This window comes from Argentina silus (genome assembly GCF_951799395.1).
Source record: "Argentina silus genome assembly, chromosome: 6".
NCBI lineage: Eukaryota > Metazoa > Chordata > Actinopteri > Argentiniformes > Argentinidae > Argentina > Argentina silus.
The window spans coordinates 6,982,413-7,004,734 of NC_139660.1; the positions used below are offsets into that span (position 1 = coordinate 6,982,413).

Below are 22,322 nucleotides of genomic sequence, written 5' to 3' on the forward strand. Positions count from 1 at the left end.
CCTGACCTCATCTGAATCACACTTCTCTGGATTGGAGGAGCGCGCATCAACTTTCCTCATCATTCCAGCCGTTTCATCTTCCTCTCAAAACTTGATCGCTGCTGCCGTGCCACGCTAATGCGTTCATACATATAACATTCCAAATAAGATATTTTAATACTTCTTAGAAGCTATTCTTTGCTGAGGCTGAACTTCTAAAGACACATTTGCGGAACACCTGGACACAACTTTTTTGCACTTGAGAGACGATTTTCCTACTCTGCTATTTCGGTCCATTCCAAAGACTTTTGAATAATCTAAGATTTATGCAAGATTAAGTGTTTTCTATTATTCTATTTTGAATAAAAAGCAAATACAAAAGCTGTAGGTTACTTTTGTACAATAGTTTATTTTCTACACGTTTAAGTTATTTTATACCAAATAGTTCGAGAATGGCAGGGTTGAATTCTTTGGACGCTGTGAAGAGAAAGATCCAGTGTTTGCAACAGCAAGCCGACGATGCAGAGGACCGTGCCCAGGTTTTACAGAGAGAACTGGACGGTGAACGGGAACTTCGGGAGAAAGTGAGACCATACTTTGCATTTTCCCTCTTTGCTTTTTCTCTCTATTCCCTTTGGTAACGTCTCACCTGGCCTTCTCTTTGGCAAGTCTGAGAATTGATGTTACATTCTGAAATACTTTGGAAAAGCCACGTTAATTCATTGATCTGCCGGTACAGTGATGAAGACGTAGTCTACAATAAAAGGCGTTGGTCTCTCCTAAAAAAAGTTGGATTCCTAAAGGTCCTAGCGCGTGCCGGTAATATAGGTAGGATGTATCAAATTTTGTCTGAGAAAATCTACCTTTGATACATTGTATTAAAAAAACAATCGACTTCCTATGAACTCTTTGGACTTTTCTATGTTAATTTTGGGCATTAAAAATTATGTTAAATACACTCTATTTAACTTAAACAGAAATGCCACAGCCCCGTGGGCTGCCTGGAGTTGAGAGTTTGGTGTTTAATTCAGTAGAATTGTCAGTCAATCAAAGCCTTGACATGTTATGTTCTGTAGTCTAATGTAAGGGCTAACAGGTTTGCATAAGAGGACTGAAAGAATTAGGTGAGACTCACAGGGAGAGTTGTCAGGTCTTGCCTGGGAATGGGAAGGCAGTGGAGGTGATGTAATACAAGGAGCCAGGTAAAGAAGGGGTTTCCTTTTCATTTCAGAGCCATCCATCATGCAGCTAAATGAGGGCTGTGGAATGGATGCTTGATGGGTGCTATTTCCCTGTACTAGAGACAACATTATCTGGTCTTGTACAAGGAATGTAATAATTGTATGACTGTGTTTCTGTAGAATTAGAATGTTCAATGGAAGACTCCTACAGTGGAACAGACCAGTGAGGCCCAGGATGTCGTATGTGTGTCGCCGGCACTCCTGGGACTTGTCAGCAACAGACCTTGTGGTCAGGCAGCTTTCATTGACATATGGTCATGAATAAAGAGAAGGGAGTAGGGTGAGGGCTCCCCGGTTTAGATGCTGATCTTGGGTCAGTTTTGTGTGTTTTCTCTATACTAGTTGTGGTTAGGATTTGGGGAGGGTTAACTGATCCTAGATCTGAGTTTAGGGGGCCACTCCACCCTTGAGCTAAATGAAGAGATATAACCTCAGGCTGATTGAACACAGAATTGGTGACAGACCCCAATATATTTTATATATGTTTTTTATGGCATTTCTGCTTTATTGGGATAGAGACAGTAGAGAGATTGACAGGAGGGATGGGTGAGAGAGAGGAGCGATGACATGCGAGCTACGTCAAGGGTCGGAATCGAACTACGAACCCTGCGGTTACGTGGTATGTGCTTAGTGTGCTACGCTACCAAGCACCCCCGACAGGCCCCAATACTGGCTGCCCAAAACAGGCTTGGTGAGAACCAAGCATGGCAGGGCTGGGATACCACTGCTATTGAGATCCATAATTTATTCTCACTTGACTCAAGTCAGTCAGTCTTCACACAATTCCAATCTATTAAGCCTGGAAGCATAAGAACATGAATGCACCTCTTAGCTCAAGCTATTAGCCTGTGTTCAAGGGATGAAAAGACTTGAAGTGGTTGAGTAGGCACTTGTGTGTGTGGCTGGCTGGTTACCTCAAGGGTGTATGTGGGCCCATGTGTGAGTAATTGGGGCAAACCTGGCTGATTTCTTGGCACAACAAACCCTTTCATTGGAACAAGGTGGACAAAACAGCAACCTTGCTGTGTCTTTGAAGGTAATGAATCGTCTTTTGAATCCACATAACAGGGAGGCTTTTTGGCCTCTGAAGTAATTGCTTGAAGATAGTTCCAAGTGGTTTTGCTCCATCCAAGATGTTGCATAACCTTCACTCAACACCGTTGCGTAATTACTTGATAATGTAATCAAGGAATGAAAAGGCATGGGGACAGAAGTGTGCTCTATTTATGTTCTGCATATTTAGCTACATAGACAGTTCTCACAACATTTAGGTTGGTGGAGCTTTGGGTTAGGTTGTCAGGCCAACTTTAGATAATGATCTATTTCTCGTGCTTGTCCATGGGAAGAATGAGAGCTGTGGCCCCACTTCACCCTCCCTCCCTCCCTCCCTCCCTCCCTCCCTCCCCCACTCTCTCTCCCAGCCAAGCTTCCTCCCCCAAGCTGGAGGTATAGAAGTTGCCCCAAACCACGGACCTAGGATGAGTTTACCCTTCCCCAATCTTAACCCTAACCATTAGAGGGATGAAATACAAAAAGTCACTTTGGATGAAAGCGTTTGGACTAAATGCTGTAGATTAACTGTCATTATGAACTATCCATTCTGATCCAGTATTAGTGGTTAGGGGAAGGGGAGGGGGAGGGGGAGGGGGTAAGGCCTACCTCCTCCCTCCCTGCCCCAGAGAAACTGTGACAGGATGTTGGCTCCCTGGTCTACTACAGCACTTCCGGTGACTCTGCTGCTCCAGCCCAGATCAACAGGAAGATAAGGAGAGGGAGTGTTCTTTCAGGCCTGGATTGGAACTGTGTATTATAACACACACACACACACACACACATCCTGGTTACGTTTGGGGTCTAAACTATACAATTGCTATGTTACGTCTGCCACTGACTCTGTTGCTGAGTATGTATCTAAAGTGTCAAATAAAGGTATCAAGAAGTTGTCAGAGTTGACTTGGAAGACTCACTCTACTGCCTAAAGCAGTTGAACAGTTTGTATAGATCTGTGTGTTTGACCACTGCATAGCTAGGCTATACATTCTCAGTGAAGGCAAAATAGGCCTAGATTTATTTACTGCCTACGTGATAATTGGCCAGTGGTTTCCTGCCCTTAATAACATCATGATGCACCACATTCTATGGAAAGAATTACTTCCTGGTACACTGTGTGTTTTTTTTCTCTAGGCTGGACTTTCTCCATGGGAATAACGTAACTTTCCAAATATAACTTTATGCTGATGTATTTTGGCAGCCATTGAGGTCCTGTGGAACACTGCCTTGCAACTACAGTTGGAAAGGGAGTGTACATTGGTTTACACTATGATTAGGGGTTCCACTGCCATACATACACTGTAGAATGACAGGTCTAAGCCTGTCCATTGTCCAAGTTGGAGGAGGGGTCTCAGTCAGTCACTATGATATATAGACCCGTAAACCCAATTTCACAAGTGGAATGTTTGCTTGACCCAATCAGTTAACTCTGTGGTATCTGCTGTTTGCAAGGTGCAAAGTTTAAGACCCACAGTAATTGGGCTCTTGCAGGGCCCCTATATTTGCGTACCCTCACTGGTTTTTGGGGTTGGTTAGCAACCAGAACCCTCCACAAGCACAGACCTCTTGCTCATCCTAGATACTAGATAAACCACATCTTGAGTTGTGGGGTACACATTATGCATTGTCTCTCAGGAGGCTGAACATACAGTTGATGCAGTAGACCCTTACAGTATTGTAACATTGATATTGCACATTGATATTTCAACTGGTATTGTGTGTGTGTCAGGGTGGTGTTGGCGGTGTTCAAGTCCCGCTGTAATTTGCATGGTCCTCCTCCTTATAATTGGCTTAATGAACACAGTGACAGGCTATTATAGAAATATAATGCACTATGTCTACTCATAGTCCCATTTAATTTGCATTGAGTGTGACAGAGCTGCTTTAGTTTCACAGTCTTCTTTTCTTTTTTTTTTTATACATATCTACTTCTGACAGGCCTGCTTATATGAGGCTGTCTTTGCATGGCAAGTGTGTGCTTACAGATCTGTGATGAGTTAACCTGGCGCACCAGTTCACTTGGTACTCCAGCTGAATAGCATTGTTCTTAGTGATCAGTCTTGCCAGGACTGGCACAATTCCTAACACCCACCCATCCGTCTGAAACACTTCCACTAGAGGCAGGTCTTACTCCCCTCTTTACCTCACTGTCCTGAAATAAATCAATAGAAAGATTCCCCTCTCTCACTTCCACTCACTTAAGAAGCCCTTACTCTCTCTGAATGCCTGGCGTGTATGATCTCTCAACCATGGATAGACAGGAATGTAGGCTATCTCTTGAGGAATAACATGATAGTGAAAATGACATGACTCCTTTAGCCCATCCCTATAGCCTATAGCTCAGCATTTACATAATTGCAGCCAATAAGCAGACTGTAGTTATTGATAAAGTATCTTGGAGAGTATATTACAGTATTTGCTTCTTACTTAAAGCTGTCAGTGTGGTCATAGGGAGATATCATACCACTGCGTGCTGAGAGAGAGAGGGACAAAGGGAGCTATTGAGAGAGTAATTCCAGATGTTAACGAACATCAAGCGTATTGTACATAGCTAGCCAACGCTGCTCATTGAGGATGCTGTGGTTGTGTTGTTAGTGTCAGTGGGGCGTCGTTGTGTCATCAGCTGCCAGCTAGCCATGGAGGCCTCAGTAGATCAGGATTCAGTTCATACACTAGCAAAGCTAGTGTTAGCAAGGCTTAACGCATTATTGTTGATGTAGCCTATGGACTGCACTATTAATGATCTATTACCGATCACAAGTCTGTGAGGTTTCTGTCAGATTTTTCCTCAGGTTGTTAATTGAATTGAGGTATTTCTGTGTGAGAGAGGAAGGGCTGACAGAGTGGTTCCTTGTCATTTGGTATCTTCCTTTTCCTGATTCCCTCTGCTCACAGATGGTTTCATTTAAGCATTTTTTTTCTGTGTGTGTGTGTGTGTGTGTGTGTGTGTGTGTGTGTGTGTGTGTGTGTGTGTGTGTGTGTGTGTGTGTGTGTGTGTGTGTGTGTGTAGGCCTATGTGATTGCTCTCTCTAACATCTTCCTGGCACACCACCACAAACATTCTCTGGAGTATGTTTTACCATATAAGGCGTGCGTCCCAGGCAGCCGGAGAATGCTGTGTGACTAAGGAAGGGGCATGGCCAGGCAAAGAGGAGGAGAGAAAGAGAGAGAGAGAGAGAGAGAGAGAGAGAGAGAGAGAGAGCGAGAGAGAGAGCTCTGACCCTGAACTGACTGAGAGGCAGGAGAGGGGAGGGAACCAACCAGAGGATGTAGTGTGGATTGGTTTCCTGTCCATATTCTAAAGCAATTCCAGTTCCTTTCTCTCAAACAGGATCATTGCATTTGGTCTAAACCTAAGGTTTTTTTGTAACAGGAGCAGCTTAGTGTTTCCTGTGAGAAACTTTACAGTATAATAACTTTTCCAGGCTATTCTGATACTTTGCGGTGCTTTTTAAAGTATGCTCAGAAACCCTTAGAATAGTTTCTAGGGTACCTATGGTATGGGCCTGGTCCAAAGATGACTTAGCTGAACCAACAACAGTAAAATGTTTTCCCCATCCAGCCCTTGGAGACTTCAGTTGTCGAATTCCCACCATCATAATGGGTTTCACAGGAGAATAGCTGCTTCCCTCGACATGGTTGAATGAATAACATTTGGAAGTGTGACAGTATACATGGACAACAAGCATGTTTCTGAACACACAAATGTCTGTTAGTGGGCTGGGGGTTCCCCACATAATGATGAAAATTGTATCGATAGACGTTAGATAGACGTTACTACACCAACACTATACCTCATTGTTTTCGTAGTAGGCTACATCTCCTTGTTTCTATTTTGACAACAGCAATTTCACTGCTCAGGAAACTAGACTGTTGCTAACTGCCAGTCGTTATCTGGGGATATTTTATAACCGCCGACCTGCATGCCCAACTGACCTGCTCTCATGAATAGACTGTTTGTTTGTTTGTGTGTGGAGACATTCTCCAGAGGCATTGCCTCACTCAGGAAATAACAGTTTTTTCAGCCTCTGTTTCTCAAACGTCTGGTCGTTGATGTGATGCCCATGAAATCCCATAAAAGAGTTAGGGATGGATGAGATATTATTGACAATGATTTGTTTTGTGATATGTTATGCACTAGCATTCATTGTTGGGAATTTAGGAAAGTTGTTTTTCATACCAATGTTTTTCAGCTGTCTGGCTGTAGATCCGTCAAGCGTTCATTTTCAAGACATTTCCTGCCCGCCTTAATGGCCCGCCTCCCTGTCAGCACAGGTTTCTGCCCTAACTAGGCCATGAGAGAGAGAGAGAGCGAGAGAGAGAGAGAGAGATGAAGTCCTGGGCTAACCGCTGGTCAGGCCTTGAGCAGCAGGAAGCCAGCAGGCCTCTCCTCCTCCTCCACCAGATCCAGCCAACACCAACCCTCAGACCAGACCAGAGCAGAAATATCCAGCCCATGATACAATGGAATGGCACTGGGAGTCGGCACAAATAGGCCTAATTAGCCTTTTCCCCTGTGCGCTGTTGTAGTTCCTGGTCTTTCTCTCATTTTCTCACACACACACACACACACACACACACACACACACACACACACACACACACACACACACACACACACACACACACACACACACACACAAACACACACACACACACACACACACACACACACACACACACACACACACACACACACACACACACACACCTCTAGTCCCAGCCTGTAGCCTCTGTGTCTCCAGGCAAGGCAAGTACTGAGTACTGGCTGTCTGATAGGGCCAGGTGATGTAGGACACTGGAGGGCTCCTGACTTTGTCAGCCGTCCCTGTAATTATGAGAGGAGTAATTACTGTTTGTGGTTGTGTAAGCTGGCTGGAGGCAGTCCCCCTGGTGCTGTAATGCACTGTAGTAGGGCTCGGCCAGGGTCAGAGAGAGAGAGAGAGTGAGTTGGATGCAGAGCCCCCATTGTACTGGTGTACTGATCTGGAGTCAGACCTCTGTGTTTAAATAGAACTCCCTGGGAGGTGACTGGGACACTCACTGACTGGGACTAGGGAGGAAATGCATGCTTGCAATGCTTGCTCTTCTGTTTACTTTCTATGGACTCAATTGTTTATTGAGTGAAGACGGAGAATGTCATTCTTCTTCCTCTCGGCCTGGTTGTGTTTTCTGAGTGAATGAAATTGAGAGATTTTGTAACGTTGTCATTCATCACTGAATAAACCGCTAATATAAAACATACTCTAATTTGTAACCATATAAACATTTGCCTCCAATGAACATGGTCATTAAGTTGATTATACTATTAGTGCATGAATCCCTTGACATTCAATTACTAATCAACTATTAAGTCAAATGGATTGCCTTGATTAATAATGGAGACTGGACCAGACAGGATCTATGAATTCTCTATGAATTCCTTGTATTGTCTTGATTCAGGACACAGTTATGTGCGGCTCATAGTCATATCCTCATGATGGCTGAGAATCAAGAAATGTACTGGCCATGCATTCTAAAGTGGTATGCTAGCTAGTGTGGACATTGTAACGTAGCAATGGTTTCGAGAGGCTCATGGTGTCTTAAACCTCCTCATCATGGCCCCTGTCCAGGGTGTGCCTCTCAGAATACCGGTACCGCTGTCCACTGTCAGAGAGGATCTGATGGCTGACTAACCGTTCACCTTTCTCTCCCTCTCTTTCTGTCCCTATCCCTCTCTCTCCCCCCCCCCCCAGGCCGAGGGCGATGTGGCGGCTCTGAACCGTAGGATCCAGCTGGTGGAGGAGGAGTTGGACCGGGCCCAGGAGAGACTGGCCACAGCGCTGCTGAAGCTGGAGGAGGCAGAGAAAGCAGCTGACGAGAGCGAGAGGTCAGTCACTTGTACCCTGATAAGCTCTGAAGGACTACCATAGGGAATCTAATAAGGGTAATGAGTCCAGCCTACTATTATTTGGGGCGTGTTGAATGTGTGAAAACGGTTCAATCATGCCACCATGTTGGCTAAATTCCAATATCCTCACTACCACCCCAATATCCACAGTACCACACCAATATCCCCACTGCCACCCCAATATCCCCACTACCACCCCAATATCCCCACTACCACCCCACTTAGAATGTATGGCATGGAATGATATTGGAACAGAGCCCATCGAAGAATGCGTGGCTGACATCACTGTGTGTCCTGCCCAATCAGAGGTATGAAGGTGATTGAGAACCGGGCGATGAAGGACGAGGAGAAGATGGAGATCCAGGAGATGCAGCTGAAGGAGGCCAAACACATTGCTGAGGAGGCCGACCGCAAATACGAGGAGGTGAGGCTTTCATCCTTCAGCCCTTTGCTGCTCCATGGCGGTTTAGTCTGTCTCTGGGTTTCACACCCACTTACACTGTGCTCACTCTGACTCTCTTCCACTGGTGCTGTTCTCCATTCTACTGCTCAAAGCTGTTCTCAGACTCTTCTCCCACGTATTTGCTTCTCACATTCTCACACACACACACAATACTGATATTGTCCTTCCAGTGCAATATTGAATATACAGATATATGAGATGTGAAAGAATGTAAACCAACCTGGTCAATCCGCCTCGTCTCTCCCTTTCTCAGGTGGCCCGTAAGCTGGTGATTCTGGAGGGAGAGCTGGAGAGAGCTGAGGAGAGGGCAGAGGTCTCAGAACTGTGAGTGCTGCACTCCTTCACACTCCTTCACACTCCTCCACTGTAGAAGGAGGTGAAAGAGAGATCCTTCTGACAGATCTCTAATCCTCTTTTCTTTTAGAAAAAAGCTGAGGCTCAATAGAAGTTATAATGCTTAGCAACGCGTAATTGACAATTAGATAGAGACACACTTAGTAAAAATCTGTCCTGTTCGATTAAGGCATTTGTTGCAGAAGCTAAGATAAACATTGGAGCTTATAGAGGTTCTGTCCAGGGTCGTGTAACTATTCTGAGATGTCTATCTGTCTAAATGCTTGTCTTCCCTCTCTCGCCCTGTAGTAAATGCAGCGACCTGGAGGAGGAGTTGAAAAATGTCACCAACAACCTCAAGTCCCTAGAAGCCCAGTCTGAGAAGGTCAGTGTGTATATTACTTATTACTATATGTTTACATATGAATGCATACTAGGCCTACATGCAAATACATACTATTTTCCCTCCATAAAGCATCTTTACGTTGCATTAACCTACTTGCATTAAACAGCAGAGCTGTTTGAGTTAGTATATCACTACCTACCACACACACACACACACACACACACACACACACACACACACACACACACACACACACACACACATTACCCTTCATAGATATGTGAACCAATTCCCCTTAATCATCGGACAAATTGGACTCTTGATTCTTTTATGATAATGTTGTTGAAGGTACACATCGGTCTAATAGTTCTGATCCAGCACAGGCATGCCCTCTACATTCCTGCCCAGCAGGCTGAGTGCCAGTCCTGCCACATGATTTCTCTCTCTGCCACTTAAGCATGGGCCCTGTTCTGATTTAATCACTGCCCTGCACCCCCCTCTCACACACACACACACACACACACACACACACACACACACACACACACACACACACACACACACACACACACACCCTCACGGTTGGAATCAGCATGATGTGTACCCAGTACCCATGCCAACACCATAGCCAGTTTATCACAAAGAGTTGAAGAGTTGGGTAATAGGCAGCAAAGCAAGGCTGATAAAGACTATCACTATATATGGGCCCAAAGGCATAGTAGTAGTTTGTGTATTTGCACAATGTGTTGGGGGGGGGGGGGGGGGCTGTGTGTGTGGGGGTCCTGCATGCCTCAAATGTTCTATCTGTTTTCTGTCTGACCTGTTCAAGAGTTCATTTCTAACTGCTGTCTTGTATTTTGACAGTACTCAGAAAAAGAGGACAAATATGAGGCGGAGATCAAGGTTCTCACTGACAAGCTGAAGGAGGTGAGCTTCCAGTCCTCTCAAAAGTCATACAGCCTGCCCATGCTGCTCTGTGCCAGAGATGGTGTCCTGTTCTAACCATAGACATTCATGGACATCACGTGCTCTGACTCCTGTCCTGTTCTGACTCCTGTCCTGTTCTGACTCTGGTCCCCTAGGCTGAGACTCGTGCAGAGTTTGCAGAGAGGACAGTGGCCAAACTGGAAAAGTCCATCGACGACCTGGAAGGTACGAGTGCACTGACATTGGGAAACCTATTCTATGACAATGTGCAATGCAAGTTAAGGTCAAAAAGTCCATCTTTTCCAAAGTTTTGTAATTTGTTCTCAGTAATCTGAGATGGTTGAACCCTAACAGCTCTAAAATGAAGTCTATATATCAGGGCCCAGTCTACCATACGCATTCTCTCAGGGATACATTCCATGTCAGTAAATTAGCGGAGATGTCAAGCTAGTTCAGGAATCCTGTGTGGATATCATTTCCTGGGTCAAGGGGTTGTGTTATTTAATCCTCTTGCTTGAGCAATGAAACAACATCGTAGTATGCATTTTCTTAGGCAGTTCACATTGACACGGTCCCAGCTAGGGTTTTGTGTTACAACTAGCATGGAAATAATTTCTGTGGAAGAAAGGGTATCTTGCCAAACGTATGGAAACTCCTTAGACAAGCTAATAAAATACTGCCTTTAGTCTCCAGTGTAAAGAAGTATGTGGGCCCGTTCTCTACTGGCTCTAAAGAACACCTATTTCATGTCTGTCTGGGCCACAGAGGACAGTGTGTTCTCCAGTCTTTTGAGATCAACATATTTGCTGACAGAGCCACAGGGAGCCAGTTTTATGAAGTTATCAAGGCCCTTTTATGAGATATTTCTCTTTGGCTTAAATGCTTCAAGTTGTCATCTCTCTTGCCCCAGCTAAGAGATTTGCCACATAGGTATTTTCATTTTGAAATGTTCACTGCTGGATATACCTGTATTGTCTATCTCTTATCATCTTTTATAAAAACTGTCTCTTTCTGTCTCCAGTACTGACCTGTCCTCTCTCTCTCTCTCTCTCTCTCTTTGCTGCCATCTTTCTCTCATCCCTCTCCTGTCCTCCGCCTCTCCCTGCTGCTGCTGCTGTTGCTGCTGCTTTCCTTCCTGCCTACCTGCCCTTCCTGTTGACCTCTGACCTCTAGATGAACTGTATGCTCAAAAGCTGAAGTACAAGGCTATCAGCGAGGAGTTGGACCATGCCCTCAACGACATGACCTCCTTGTAGATGCCTCTCTCTGTCCTCCTGCCACTCTCTCTGTCTGTTTCTCTCTCTGTGTCTCTCTCTCTCGCTCTCACTCTCTGTGTTTCTCTGTGTCTCTCTCTCTCTCTTTCTCTATATCTCTGTCTCTAAGCTGGCTGCCCCCTCACAACCTTTCACTGTTGGCCTACAGTGTCTCATGGTTAGCCTCTCGGTACACGGGCCTTTCTACATGTGCTCTTCTCTATGCCTTCTGTCCATCTCACTGTGCAAAAAACAGAACTCATTAAAACCTCTACCTTTTTTCATGCATTCACTGTTTGAAGCACTTTACTTTACAGCTCTGTCTGACAAGGAATAGTGGAAACTTGAATCAATTGAATTGATAGTATCGCATTTTAGTAAAAAAAATAAAATAAAAAAAGTCAAACTAGATATTCTGCTGATACCCCATTACTCTGTTGACACCCCACATTAAATATTACAATACATATCAACAACCTTTACAAGTTTAACCAGGTGAGATTTAAGCATGGATTCATGTTGACTGTGCCTCACATTTATTGCAATAATGTCACACAACTAATCAGGCACCTCTAGTGTACTTCTGACTCACACACTCCTGGTTGTGGTTGTGTTGTTTGATGGCTCCTTTGTATGTGTGTGTTAACAACAACGTGTGTGAAGCATGTATTTGATTTGACATACAGCTCATAAGGTGGCAAACATCTAGTAGTTAATCTTTTTGATTATCCAGTGTGTAAACAATTTCTTTAAATAGACCATATTTTACCCTTACTGTACCTTGTATATACAACCAGATGCAGACGCAGTTATTATGAGTCAGTTGTCATCCGTTTATGCATGCAAATGTGACTTGTTTTGGGTCCTATTGTGGTTTTGTTTTACATATGGAATAACTTAAGATGACTAGAGCAGTTATGTAAAACAGCTGTTGGATAAACTGCATGTGGGAATTGCTTTGAGTGTCTGTGTGGAGAGTATTGTTTACCAAACTTACAAAGAGAATGAATTCATATTGTTCCAAGTTCATATTGTTCTTGTGTGGCTTCATTCAATTTTATTGATTCAGTCTCTTTCATTTGTCATCCCTCTTTTCCAGAAAAATTAGCTAGTGCCAAAGAAGAAAACCTGGGAATGCATCAAGTCCTGGATCAAACGCTGCAAGAGCTCAACAGCTTATAAAGACACCAACGGAGAAGATAAAAGTCTTGCAACATTCCATAAATATTCAATTTCATTCCAAGTTTTTTAGCTGTAAAGTCTTATTCCCATTTCCCAAGCGAATGAGGATTAACTTAAAACCTTGTACCCTTAATATTTTTTTCTCTTTGCAAGTCACAACTTTCTTTCTCTAAATGTCTCCCTTAAAAAGAGAAAGTCATTCATGTCCCCTGTGTTTCAACCTATGTTTACAACATTTTGTTTTCTTGGAACTATTACTTTATTGACCAGCTCTAGAGAAAATGGATAAAGACCATATTTACATGCACCCTTCAGACCAGTGAGTCGTTGGTGTGAGTGTTCAAGAGTAGACAATGACAATGTATCACAAAACTCATATTTTGAATGCACATTGAATAGAGCATGTTGAAATGTAGTCTTCACTGAAGTGTGGTTCACAAGCGCCATCTAGAGGTTGTATTTGAACAGAACAGTCATCAGGAATCAGCTTTTTACCAACTGCCAATTTAGCTAAGCAATCAGACTTTGACCTGATCACACATTTAAAGTGCCTTCACAATATACTGTACAGTCTCTGAAGATATCCACAGGTTTGTACAGTATGTGCCTCCTCTTATATTGAGCCAGAATACCTTTGGTGTGTGTGTGTGTGTGTGTGTGCGTGCGTGCGTGCATGCGTGCATGTAAACATGGTCATTGAGGCTGGAGGATGACCTGTGGAAAGGATGGTGAACACTAAGGTGGTGCTACTGGTAAAATACTGTGACAGGTGATCAGGTGAAGGATTTGACTAAAATCCATTGAGTGATATAGAGAATCCTAAATTAACCCCTCGTATTACCCCTGAAGCACTGTTGTGATCTGAGAGGACAGAGGAGGGGATCAATCAAAGCAATTCTGGACCTTCGTCTTGCCCTTTCTTTGGCTAGGTGGAAATTTGGCCATATTGCTTACACATATACCTATCCAATCCTTGTAGATGTACAGGAGTGAATAATTTGGAATTCAGTCATAAGAACTTTGCAAGGAATGAATATGGCATATCTTCCTCTGACAAAACCTACTCTTTATGCTCCTGAGCAGCACCACTGACTGACATGCAGCTTCATAGCACCTTTCCTGCCATGCTTCCTGACTCCTGACCACTATCCCAACTCTGCATTTGACTGTCTAGGTGTAAAAACACATTCCTGCTACTATACTATATGTGGTGTTATTATAGAAAAGCGAAGCCAAAACAAGAACCACTGGAGCCTCAGTCAAGTTAACAAACATGGATACTTATTGTATATAATAGAATAATGTTATGGAGAAGATGTATAGTATCACTCCAGTTTTACACCACTTTTTGGCAGGGGAACACTCGAAACCAAAGAATACACACATACCAGAGAAGATTTATACCCTCAAAATGTTTTCTTGTTGTCTGTGAAGGTGATTATCATGGCCACTCAACCTTGTGCCTTGAAATAGCCTCACATTTCTGTGTTGAAATGTTTCATTCACTTTTCCCGCTTTCAATCTTAATACATTTTTACAAAAAAAAAACCTGTGTTTCAAGAGTTTGTTTATTCAAAGAATCTTCACAAGAGAAATAACTGTCAATCAACAGTCTGCTTCAATCCTATTAATATTCAATATGAAATTACGGGAAAAAAAAGTGGCATCAGATGAACTTGCCTGTGTTTTGAATGAGAGACAAACATCATAGTAAGGCCAGGCACTGTCAATCATTCTAAATTCCAAACGGTAGAATGTGTGCATAATAGTTAAGAAATGTGCTTAATATTGAAAGGGAGAATTATCCCTGATCCATAATCGATGGCTATCAACTTTAAGTATCTCACTGTTGAAGCCCTCTCAGTGTGGCTTTCTTCTGAAGGAGCAGCCTGGATAGAGGAGAGAGAGGGAAGAGAGAGGTCAGTTCAGTTTCACTATCAGCATCGCTACCTGTGAAATGCTGTGTCATTGGGGTAAACAAAAAAGACATATTTTCACCATCAAATAAAGTTCACACTGAGATATTGGCCTATAAGACCAAGGCTCTTGAGCAATGTGATGTGTGTGGTTGTCTTACCCTCTGTAAGGCGGCATTTCCCCCCTCTAGGCTGGCATAGGACCATAGAACAGCCACCACAGGGAACAACTCTCTGGGCATGACTGAACACTGTGGTGATCCTGTAGCAGCCTGGAACATTGGGAAGAGGAAAACAAACACATCTATCAGTGGATATGTTTCTCTATGACTCTTTGAATTTTGGATATGAATCATAGTCTAGGCATATTTATAAGACCAAGAGTAACAATTAATAGAGGTTGTTTTGGTTTTGTTTAGAGGGCTGTTACACATTGCAGGGGTTATGAGGATAAGAGAAATATGAGAAAAAGACAGTCTCAACATCAATGAATCAGTACTCACCTGGGCATTTCACATCCATGAAGTAGGAATTGGGACTCTGGACCAACCTCTTCTTCTTGTGTCTTTGCCTCTCTGCCTCAAGAGCAGGGTGCATTAGATCCTTAGCAAGCTGCAAAATGGAAAAGGTTGATTAGCGTTGGGTTAGGGTTAGGGTTATAATTCCTACCTCACCAATGGGCTTCCACATCATTTACCCCTATTCATTTATGGGGCAAGGATTCCCTCTACTGTCAAATAAGGAAACTGCATCTGAGGCATGCCCAGACTTGTTTTGATCAATGACTGTACAAGAGGTTTTGATTGAGACTACACAATGATAATACAAATCAAAAATGTAATTTGTGTGTGTGTGTGTGTGTGTGTGTGTGTGTGTGTGTGTGTGTGTGTGTGTGTGTGTGTGTGTGTGTGTGTGTGTGTGTAAACAACAATCCTTACTTTCATAATGTTAAAATGTTCACAATCCTAGACTTCAATAATTTATATTTTTTTTAAGATAAATATACAAAATACAAAAAAAACACTTACCGACATTGTATGACTGGCTCTTAGAATATCTCTGAACAAGCAGAATGTAGCAGGTCGTCTACCTACACTACTAGTTGTTATGAACTAAAAGTGAAAACAATACTGTAGTGTACACAATATAAAGGGGTGGTACTAGACTACAGGCGCACAATCAGCTGGCTTTCCAGGTTTGATTGACATCGGGTTTGCCCGGCTTCCGGAGCCACGAGGACCGTCAAGAGTGACATTTCACTTGTCCAATCTTTGGTCCAATAAATTGACAAGCAGTGACGTTGTTGATGTTGGTCGGCTCACAGGCGGGATATCCGTAATAGCTAATAATCATGGCGAAGACTTACGATTACTTGTTTAAACTTCTGTTAATCGGCGATTCAGGCGTCGGAAAGACGTGTGTGTTGTTCAGATTTTCAGAAGATGCCTTCAACTCAACGTTTATCTCAACAATAGGTATGTGAAATATGGATTTTGTGCGTTGTCTCAGTCGAAAAGTTATGCCGGAGTGGCTGGAGTGGTATGCGCCCATCCTGTCATGCTAACTCCGGCTAGCTTGTTTGGCTAGCATTCTGTACTATTTGGCTCTAAAGCCAGGAAGCAACCCAACCGGCTTGTCACACTGCATTTCATGCACTAACTACCTGTCCAGAAGCTTAGAGGTTTCCGTGATATTGTGCTAGCTAGGTAGCTACAATCATTGTACTGGCTTTTGCTCTCTGGAAAGTTGCTGACTCCCATGGGCCATAGCTGAGTAGCTAGCTAGCTGTCAAATGTAACTTTTGCAGTAACTTTTAGCAGTTCCAAGTTGTCCTGATAGCTAGAATACTAGGTACCCAGGTGCTCAACCCTGGCTCTTTACAACAAATAAGGCAGCAATGTTATGTTTCTCTAGAAACCACAGCTCAGCTATATTGCATACTACCTTCCTGTGTCCACTGCAGCATCATTCTGTGAAATAAGTCTAGACCCCAAACACTTTTTACTTGGTGAAATGTCTAGGACTAAAGCAGTCAGATTCCCTCTCAGAGATATAAGCACCTGTTGATCCTCAGTAGGTACAGTCCTAAGTAGTGAGTAGGTCATACAGGAGATGGTACTGTATCTCAATGTTGTTATTCTCTTTTCTCTTTCAGGTATTGACTTCAAAATTAGAACAATAGAACTAGATGGGAAGAAGATCAAGCTACAGATATGGTAAGACGGTCTTTTTCCCTTCCTGCTACATCAAAGAGCTCTTCGGTAATGCTCTTGAGTGAGTTGATTGGGGTTTGCAGGGACAAGTATGAAAGGATCTCATTGTGAAAGTGTTGTTGTTCTCTTGTAGGGACACAGCGGGTCAGGAGCGATTCCGGACAATCACAACGGCGTACTACAGAGGAGCCATGGTCAGTAGTTAACTTGCTTCACAATGGTTGCATTCCAGCAGGACGTCTTCATTTTAGTCAAGTATCAGATCTCTCAATGCCTGGAGAAGTGTTGGAAGATAGATAGATAGGTACTTTATTGATCCCCGCAGGGAAATTAAGGTGTTACAGCAGCTCACATCACAAACAACAACAAAATAAAGTGACAATAGAATAAGAAAATAAAATAGACATCTGAAACATTATATACAGTAAGAACAGTCCAGTATGATTTAACATCCCCCAAGAGTTGTACAGTCTTATTGCGGCAGGTAGAAAAGATCTCCTATAGCGGTCCTTGGTGCAATGTGGTTGTAATAATCTGTTGCTAAAGGAGCTTCTCTGCTCTGCCACAATGTCATGTAGGGGATGGGAGGCATTGTCCATGATGGCCAGGAGTTTGGAGTCCACAGTGTCCAGGGTGACACAGAGGACAAAACCAGCTTTCCTAATAAGCTTGTTTAGCCTCTTGGTGTCACCTTCTTTTATGCTGCCCCCCCAGCATACCACCGCGTACAGCACTGCGCTGGCCACCACTGACTGGTAGAACATGTTCAGCGTCCTGCACACGCCAAAGGACCTGAGCCTCCTCAGGAGATAAAGCTGGTTCTGGCCCCTCTTGTACAGGACATCTGTGTTACCAGTCCAATCCAGTTTAGGTGCACCCCCAGGGACTTGTAGTTCTGGACCACCTCCACGTCCTCTCCCTGGATGGAAAAAGGAGACAGGGGGACCCTAGTCCTCCTAAAGTCCACCACCATCTCCTTTGTCTTGCTGATGTTGAGTAGCAGGTGGTTCTGCTTACACCACTCAACAAAACTGTCCACCAGTCCTCTGTACTCGGTCTCCTGGCCTCCACTGACACTTAGCAGAATCGTCCGAGAACTTCTGCAGATGGCAAGTATCTGTGTTGAGGTATAGAGGGTGAAGAGGAAGGGAGCCAGAAATGAGGAAGGGAGCCAGAAATGTCCCCTGGGGGGCGGCAGTGCTGCTCACCACCCAGTGTGACACACATCCCTGCAGCCGTACAAACTGGTCTGTTGGTCAGGTAGTTCGTAATCCATGAAACAATGGGAGAGTCCACCTGCATCCTCAGCAGCTTATCCACAAGTAGTAAGGGTTGTATGGTGTTAAATGCACTGGAGAAGTCAAAGAACATGAACCTCACAGTGCTGCCAGCCTTATCTAAAGAACACCACATCTCAGGAACCACACCAATATGATATAGTAAAATGCTGATAATTGCAGCTTGGCTAGAATTAAGATGAAATATAATGTGACTACACCAACCTTAGACCATTTAATTCATACCAGATTCCACACGAGTTTGAGCCCCTCCCTTTGTTGTTGTCATGAATGGTGGTACATACCTGGGCAGGTGTGCCTAAAGGCCCTGTAATCCTATCCATTACTTGCCAATTACCTGCCCAAGAGTACCGTACATATTTCAAGTTAAACTGGATGCTGATAAACTGTACAATCATCTCGGAATAATCCACAAGAGGTCCTTGGTTTAGGCCTAGGCCTAGCTGTCCTGGGCATCCTAGTTTATGATAATGTGACTAGTTAATTTTTGGCATAAGAACAGTCGAGGCATGTTTTAGCTCTGTCGAAGTTCCACTTAGCATTTCTCTGTCCTTGTCTCTTTCTCCCCACTAGGGCATCATGTTAGTATTTGACATCACCAACGAGAAGTCGTTTGACAACATCAAGAACTGGATAAGGAATATAGAAGAGGTAATCAACAGAAATTGGAACATTTGAAGTGTGTGTGTGTGTGTGTGTGTGTGTGTGTGTGTGTGTGTGTGTGTGTGTGTGTGTGTGTGTGTGTGTGTGTGTGTGTGTGTGTCTGTTGGATGGATGATTGGCTGATTGTATGAGTCATTCCTTGTCGTCTATGCCCTTTCCAGCATGCCTCAGCAGACGTGGAGAAGATGGTGCTGGGCAACAAGTGTGACGTCAATGACAAGCGACAGGTGTCCAAAGACAGAGGAGAGAAGGTGGGCTCTCTGCCAGTCTTTAATATCATGCCCTGAATCCCAAATCTACCCTAGCTCCTACCCACTAGGCATTTGCATAGATCTGAGTGTATTGGATAGTTTGAAGCAATATGACCACATTTCCACCAAGTTAATGAGAGTGCAAGATGGAGCTGTTACCATCTTGCTCATATCTATGCAATCCTCTCAGATCTACAGGAGTGCCCAGAGGATGGGGCAAGGGTTGACTTGGAATTCTGAAATACCTGCCCAATTGACCACTGAGAGACTATTTGAGATAATGAATATAACAGTGAGATTTCAGCCATTACACACATGCAGTACTCGACAGCTATCAGCAAATAGCTGTCACGAGTGCCTAGAGATGTAGTTGTATAGTGCCAACCACTGTAACACTGTACATATTTATGCTGAGTTTCTATTGTGTGTTATCTCCGACTGGCAGTTGGCGTTGGAGTACGGCATCAAGTTTATGGAGACCAGTGCAAAGGCCAACATCAACGTTGAGAATGTAAGCCAACTACTCTTTGTTTTCTTCTAAACCCTTTAGATGTCACTTTTGGGCTGTTAATGTTAAAGACTGCAACTCAATTATGATGAGAGAGCATGCTGTCTCACCTGTCCTTTTGTTTCTTGGATTTTCAGGCATTCATGACCCTAGCCAGAGACATCAAGGCGAAAATGGACAAGAAACTGGTAAGTATCTGTGTTCTGTCTAGTGTGTGTCTGTCTGTGATGTCTGTGTGTGTTCTGACTAACTGTCTGTGTGTGTATGTATTTCAGGAGGGCAACAATCCTCAGGGCAGTAGTCATGGTGTGATGATCACAGAACAGCCCAAGAAGAGCAGTTTATTCCGCTGCACCCTCCTGTGAGGACTTGGACTCTCCATGGCCTTATCATTGTCCATATAGCTGGACAGAACTGGACTGGGCTTGCTCAGAGCTCTCCTCCTCTTTTCCTCTCCTCTCCTCTTTCGCCCTGACATCATTGGTTCTTCATAGTTTATGTCCCTGGTCTCGCAGCTTCACAGAAGAAGTTATGATCACCTCTTTTCCCCCAAATATCAGGCTTATGTAATGAATGATACTGACCACTGAAGAGGAGATTTAGTCCCTGTGATTGTCTCTAGGTTGAGAATGATGGATTTTAATGTTTTTAAGAGGGTTAAAAATATCAAAAATATTTTCAGTTGAATTATGTTACAAGAACCATATGTAGCCCTTTACCAATTCAAGCCACTCAACCTATTCCTTATTTGTTTACGGGTTGTTATGGTATTGTTGTTCTATTACCTGTCTGGAGCAGTTCCGTGAGGCCTTTGTCATTTTCCTATCCTGTTATTGGCTGTGCTAAGAGTGAGATATTTGTTGCAGAGAAAGGCTTGTATGGGCTTTGTAGGCTTGTATGTGCTGTAGGCCTACGCCGTAGTGTGTAGTCCCTCTGCAAGTCAGATAGATGTGGTCACTGAGAGCTCAATTGAAGAACATCTTGGACTTCCTACTGTCTTAATTTTTGATCACAATATTCTGTGACATTCCATTTCTTTAGTGAACCACTCCTGCAGCGGATTGTGATGTCTATGCTGTCCTGATATGTGCCGTTTTTAAAACTCAGAGGCCTCCATTTTGGTGTTTACCTATTCTGACGTATTCATGTGCCAGTATTACAGAGAGACCTCTTTCGTTACAATATATGCCGTGGTATTTTGGGTGCAAACATTCCTGTTTTAGATGTAATATAGCATTCAAGGCATTGTATACGCACTGTATTGGAAGCAAGGTGAGATCGATGTTAGGTAGATACACCAATGGCCTTTGGTGGGTCAGATGTGACTATTGTCAATACCTTGTCTAAGCACTAGATGGCAGTGTTGTGGTGTGACATTGGGCTAAAAGGGCCACAAAACACTGACTATAATGATGACCAACTGACTAGTTAGTGTCCCTTGATTTTACATTCCATCAAATGTAAGTAATTAAGTTTGTTATAATGGCTTTATTTCAATCTAGGGAGAAGTTTACTGGGTTTTTGTTGGACCCAGAAATGGGTTAAAAACATAACATAGCAATAGACTATGCAAGTAGCAAGTACAGTACTTGTTCCCAGTATTTATACAGTAGACATATAGTAGACACCCATATGTAAGTGCCCTTGTAAAAAGCCTGCTCTTAATTATGCACTTTTCTGTTTTCATCTGTTCACTATAGAGACACAAAACAAAAACTGCCTTTCAGGATGTTATCATTGCAATATTCTACCTGTCCCTCTGCCCCGTCTTAGTGGTTACCAAATATTCAAATTTAGATTCAGTGTGGTCTGACTGAAGGTGGAGGACCGTGATTTGCATTTTGGATTCGTCATTTTATTTCGGTTCTCTTCTCCCCCCCCCCCCCATCATTTCCTCTGAGCTTGCCCCCTGTCCACGGCAACACGCGTGTCTTATTTTTCCGCCTGATACTTGATATCATGGTCTTTGGATCTATGCATCATGAAACTGTAGGACCTCTTGACTCTTTGCACATTTGTCCCAAAGACAAGGTTTTCTTTGCGATTAAAGAAATGTGTGAAGGATCACTCTTGTATATCTTTCTGTTCTCTTTTTACTTCATTGTTTTTGTCACTCCTGTCATTCCATTCCTCCTGTCTTAATCGTGGAACTTTGTTGCATTGTCAACGCAAACATTTATAGGAAATAGTTTGTTAAAGTTTTGTTAAAATCACTTAAAAGGAAGGACAATGACCTCCCCTGAATTTTGATAGCTGTTATCTCTAATTGTGGCATGTCAGAAAATTATATTTGGAAATTGAACCATTTGCTGATGCTCTTATTATGGCTGATCATGTGCAAAACGTCACAAGGTATAGATTTAGGCTACATGGGGAGGCACAATACCCAAGTTTGACGAATGTTATAGCAGTTCTGAACTTCTGATGGAACTATTTGTAAATCTTTTTCAGTTTATAAATGATTTTCTTTGAATATATCATTAGCCTTCCCATGTTCAAGATATTATTTGGATTTCATAGTTGATTGTTGGTTTAAATGGGCGATAAAATTAGCATTTTGAAAACAATTGTAAATAATAAGAAAAATATCTACAATGATTGTACTGTACTTTCATAAATCGTATTGAATTGATCTACACCTTTGTAGATATGTGTACTTTTGATGATTTATTAAAATGAGATTCTTTTAAAACGTGTTGGAGTCTGTCAATAGTTTTATTTTTTAATTTTATCATTAAAAAGCCACAGGGCACTGCAATACTGTCACTTTTTCCACACTTTCGATGTCATGATTGCACCTGTGCAGGTT

The 22,322-nt window shown here is 43.1% G+C and overlaps 3 protein-coding genes across 4 annotated transcripts in view; 2 read left to right on the top strand and 1 right to left on the bottom strand.

Moving 5' to 3' along the window:
- tpm4a (tropomyosin 4a) overlaps positions 1-14,212 on the top strand; it is a 19,870-nt gene extending 5,658 nt beyond the window's left edge. Inside the window, exons 1-8 of one of the 2 annotated variants that reach the window (XM_083672177.1) lie at positions 41-563; positions 8,006-8,139; positions 8,467-8,584; positions 8,877-8,947; positions 9,266-9,341; positions 10,167-10,229; positions 10,385-10,454; positions 12,582-14,212. In XM_083672177.1, coding sequence (XP_083528303.1) covers positions 432-563; positions 8,006-8,139; positions 8,467-8,584; positions 8,877-8,947; positions 9,266-9,341; positions 10,167-10,229; positions 10,385-10,454; positions 12,582-12,664 — 747 coding nt within the window. In that variant the 5' untranslated portion in view covers positions 41-431 and the 3' untranslated portion in view covers positions 12,665-14,212. Of the gene's footprint in view, positions 1-40; positions 564-8,005; positions 8,140-8,466; positions 8,585-8,876; positions 8,948-9,265; positions 9,342-10,166; positions 10,230-10,384; positions 10,455-12,581 lie in introns of those variants that run through there. The other variant, XM_083672178.1, reaches the window with a different exon arrangement.
- A 13-nt stretch (positions 14,213-14,225) lies between these two features.
- LOC310806170 (small ribosomal subunit protein eS27-like) lies at positions 14,226-15,782 on the bottom strand. Its single transcript, XM_083672180.1, has 4 exons — positions 15,609-15,782; positions 15,084-15,192; positions 14,742-14,852; positions 14,226-14,553 (listed from the first exon to the last, which is right to left on the bottom strand). Exons 1-4 carry the CDS (start codon positions 15,612-15,614, stop codon positions 14,525-14,527), a joined length of 255 nt encoding a protein of 84 aa, XP_083528306.1. The 5' UTR covers positions 15,615-15,782; the 3' UTR covers positions 14,226-14,524.
- Positions 15,783-15,927: 145 nt separating this feature from the next.
- On the top strand, positions 15,928-22,209 carry LOC310806169 (ras-related protein Rab-8A). Its single transcript, XM_083672179.1, has 8 exons — positions 15,928-16,055; positions 16,736-16,796; positions 16,927-16,987; positions 18,665-18,742; positions 18,916-19,005; positions 19,451-19,516; positions 19,651-19,701; positions 19,789-22,209. Exons 1-8 carry the CDS (start codon positions 15,932-15,934, stop codon positions 19,876-19,878), a joined length of 621 nt encoding a protein of 206 aa, XP_083528305.1. The 5' UTR covers positions 15,928-15,931; the 3' UTR covers positions 19,879-22,209.
- The last annotated feature ends 113 nt before the right edge of the window (positions 22,210-22,322 follow it).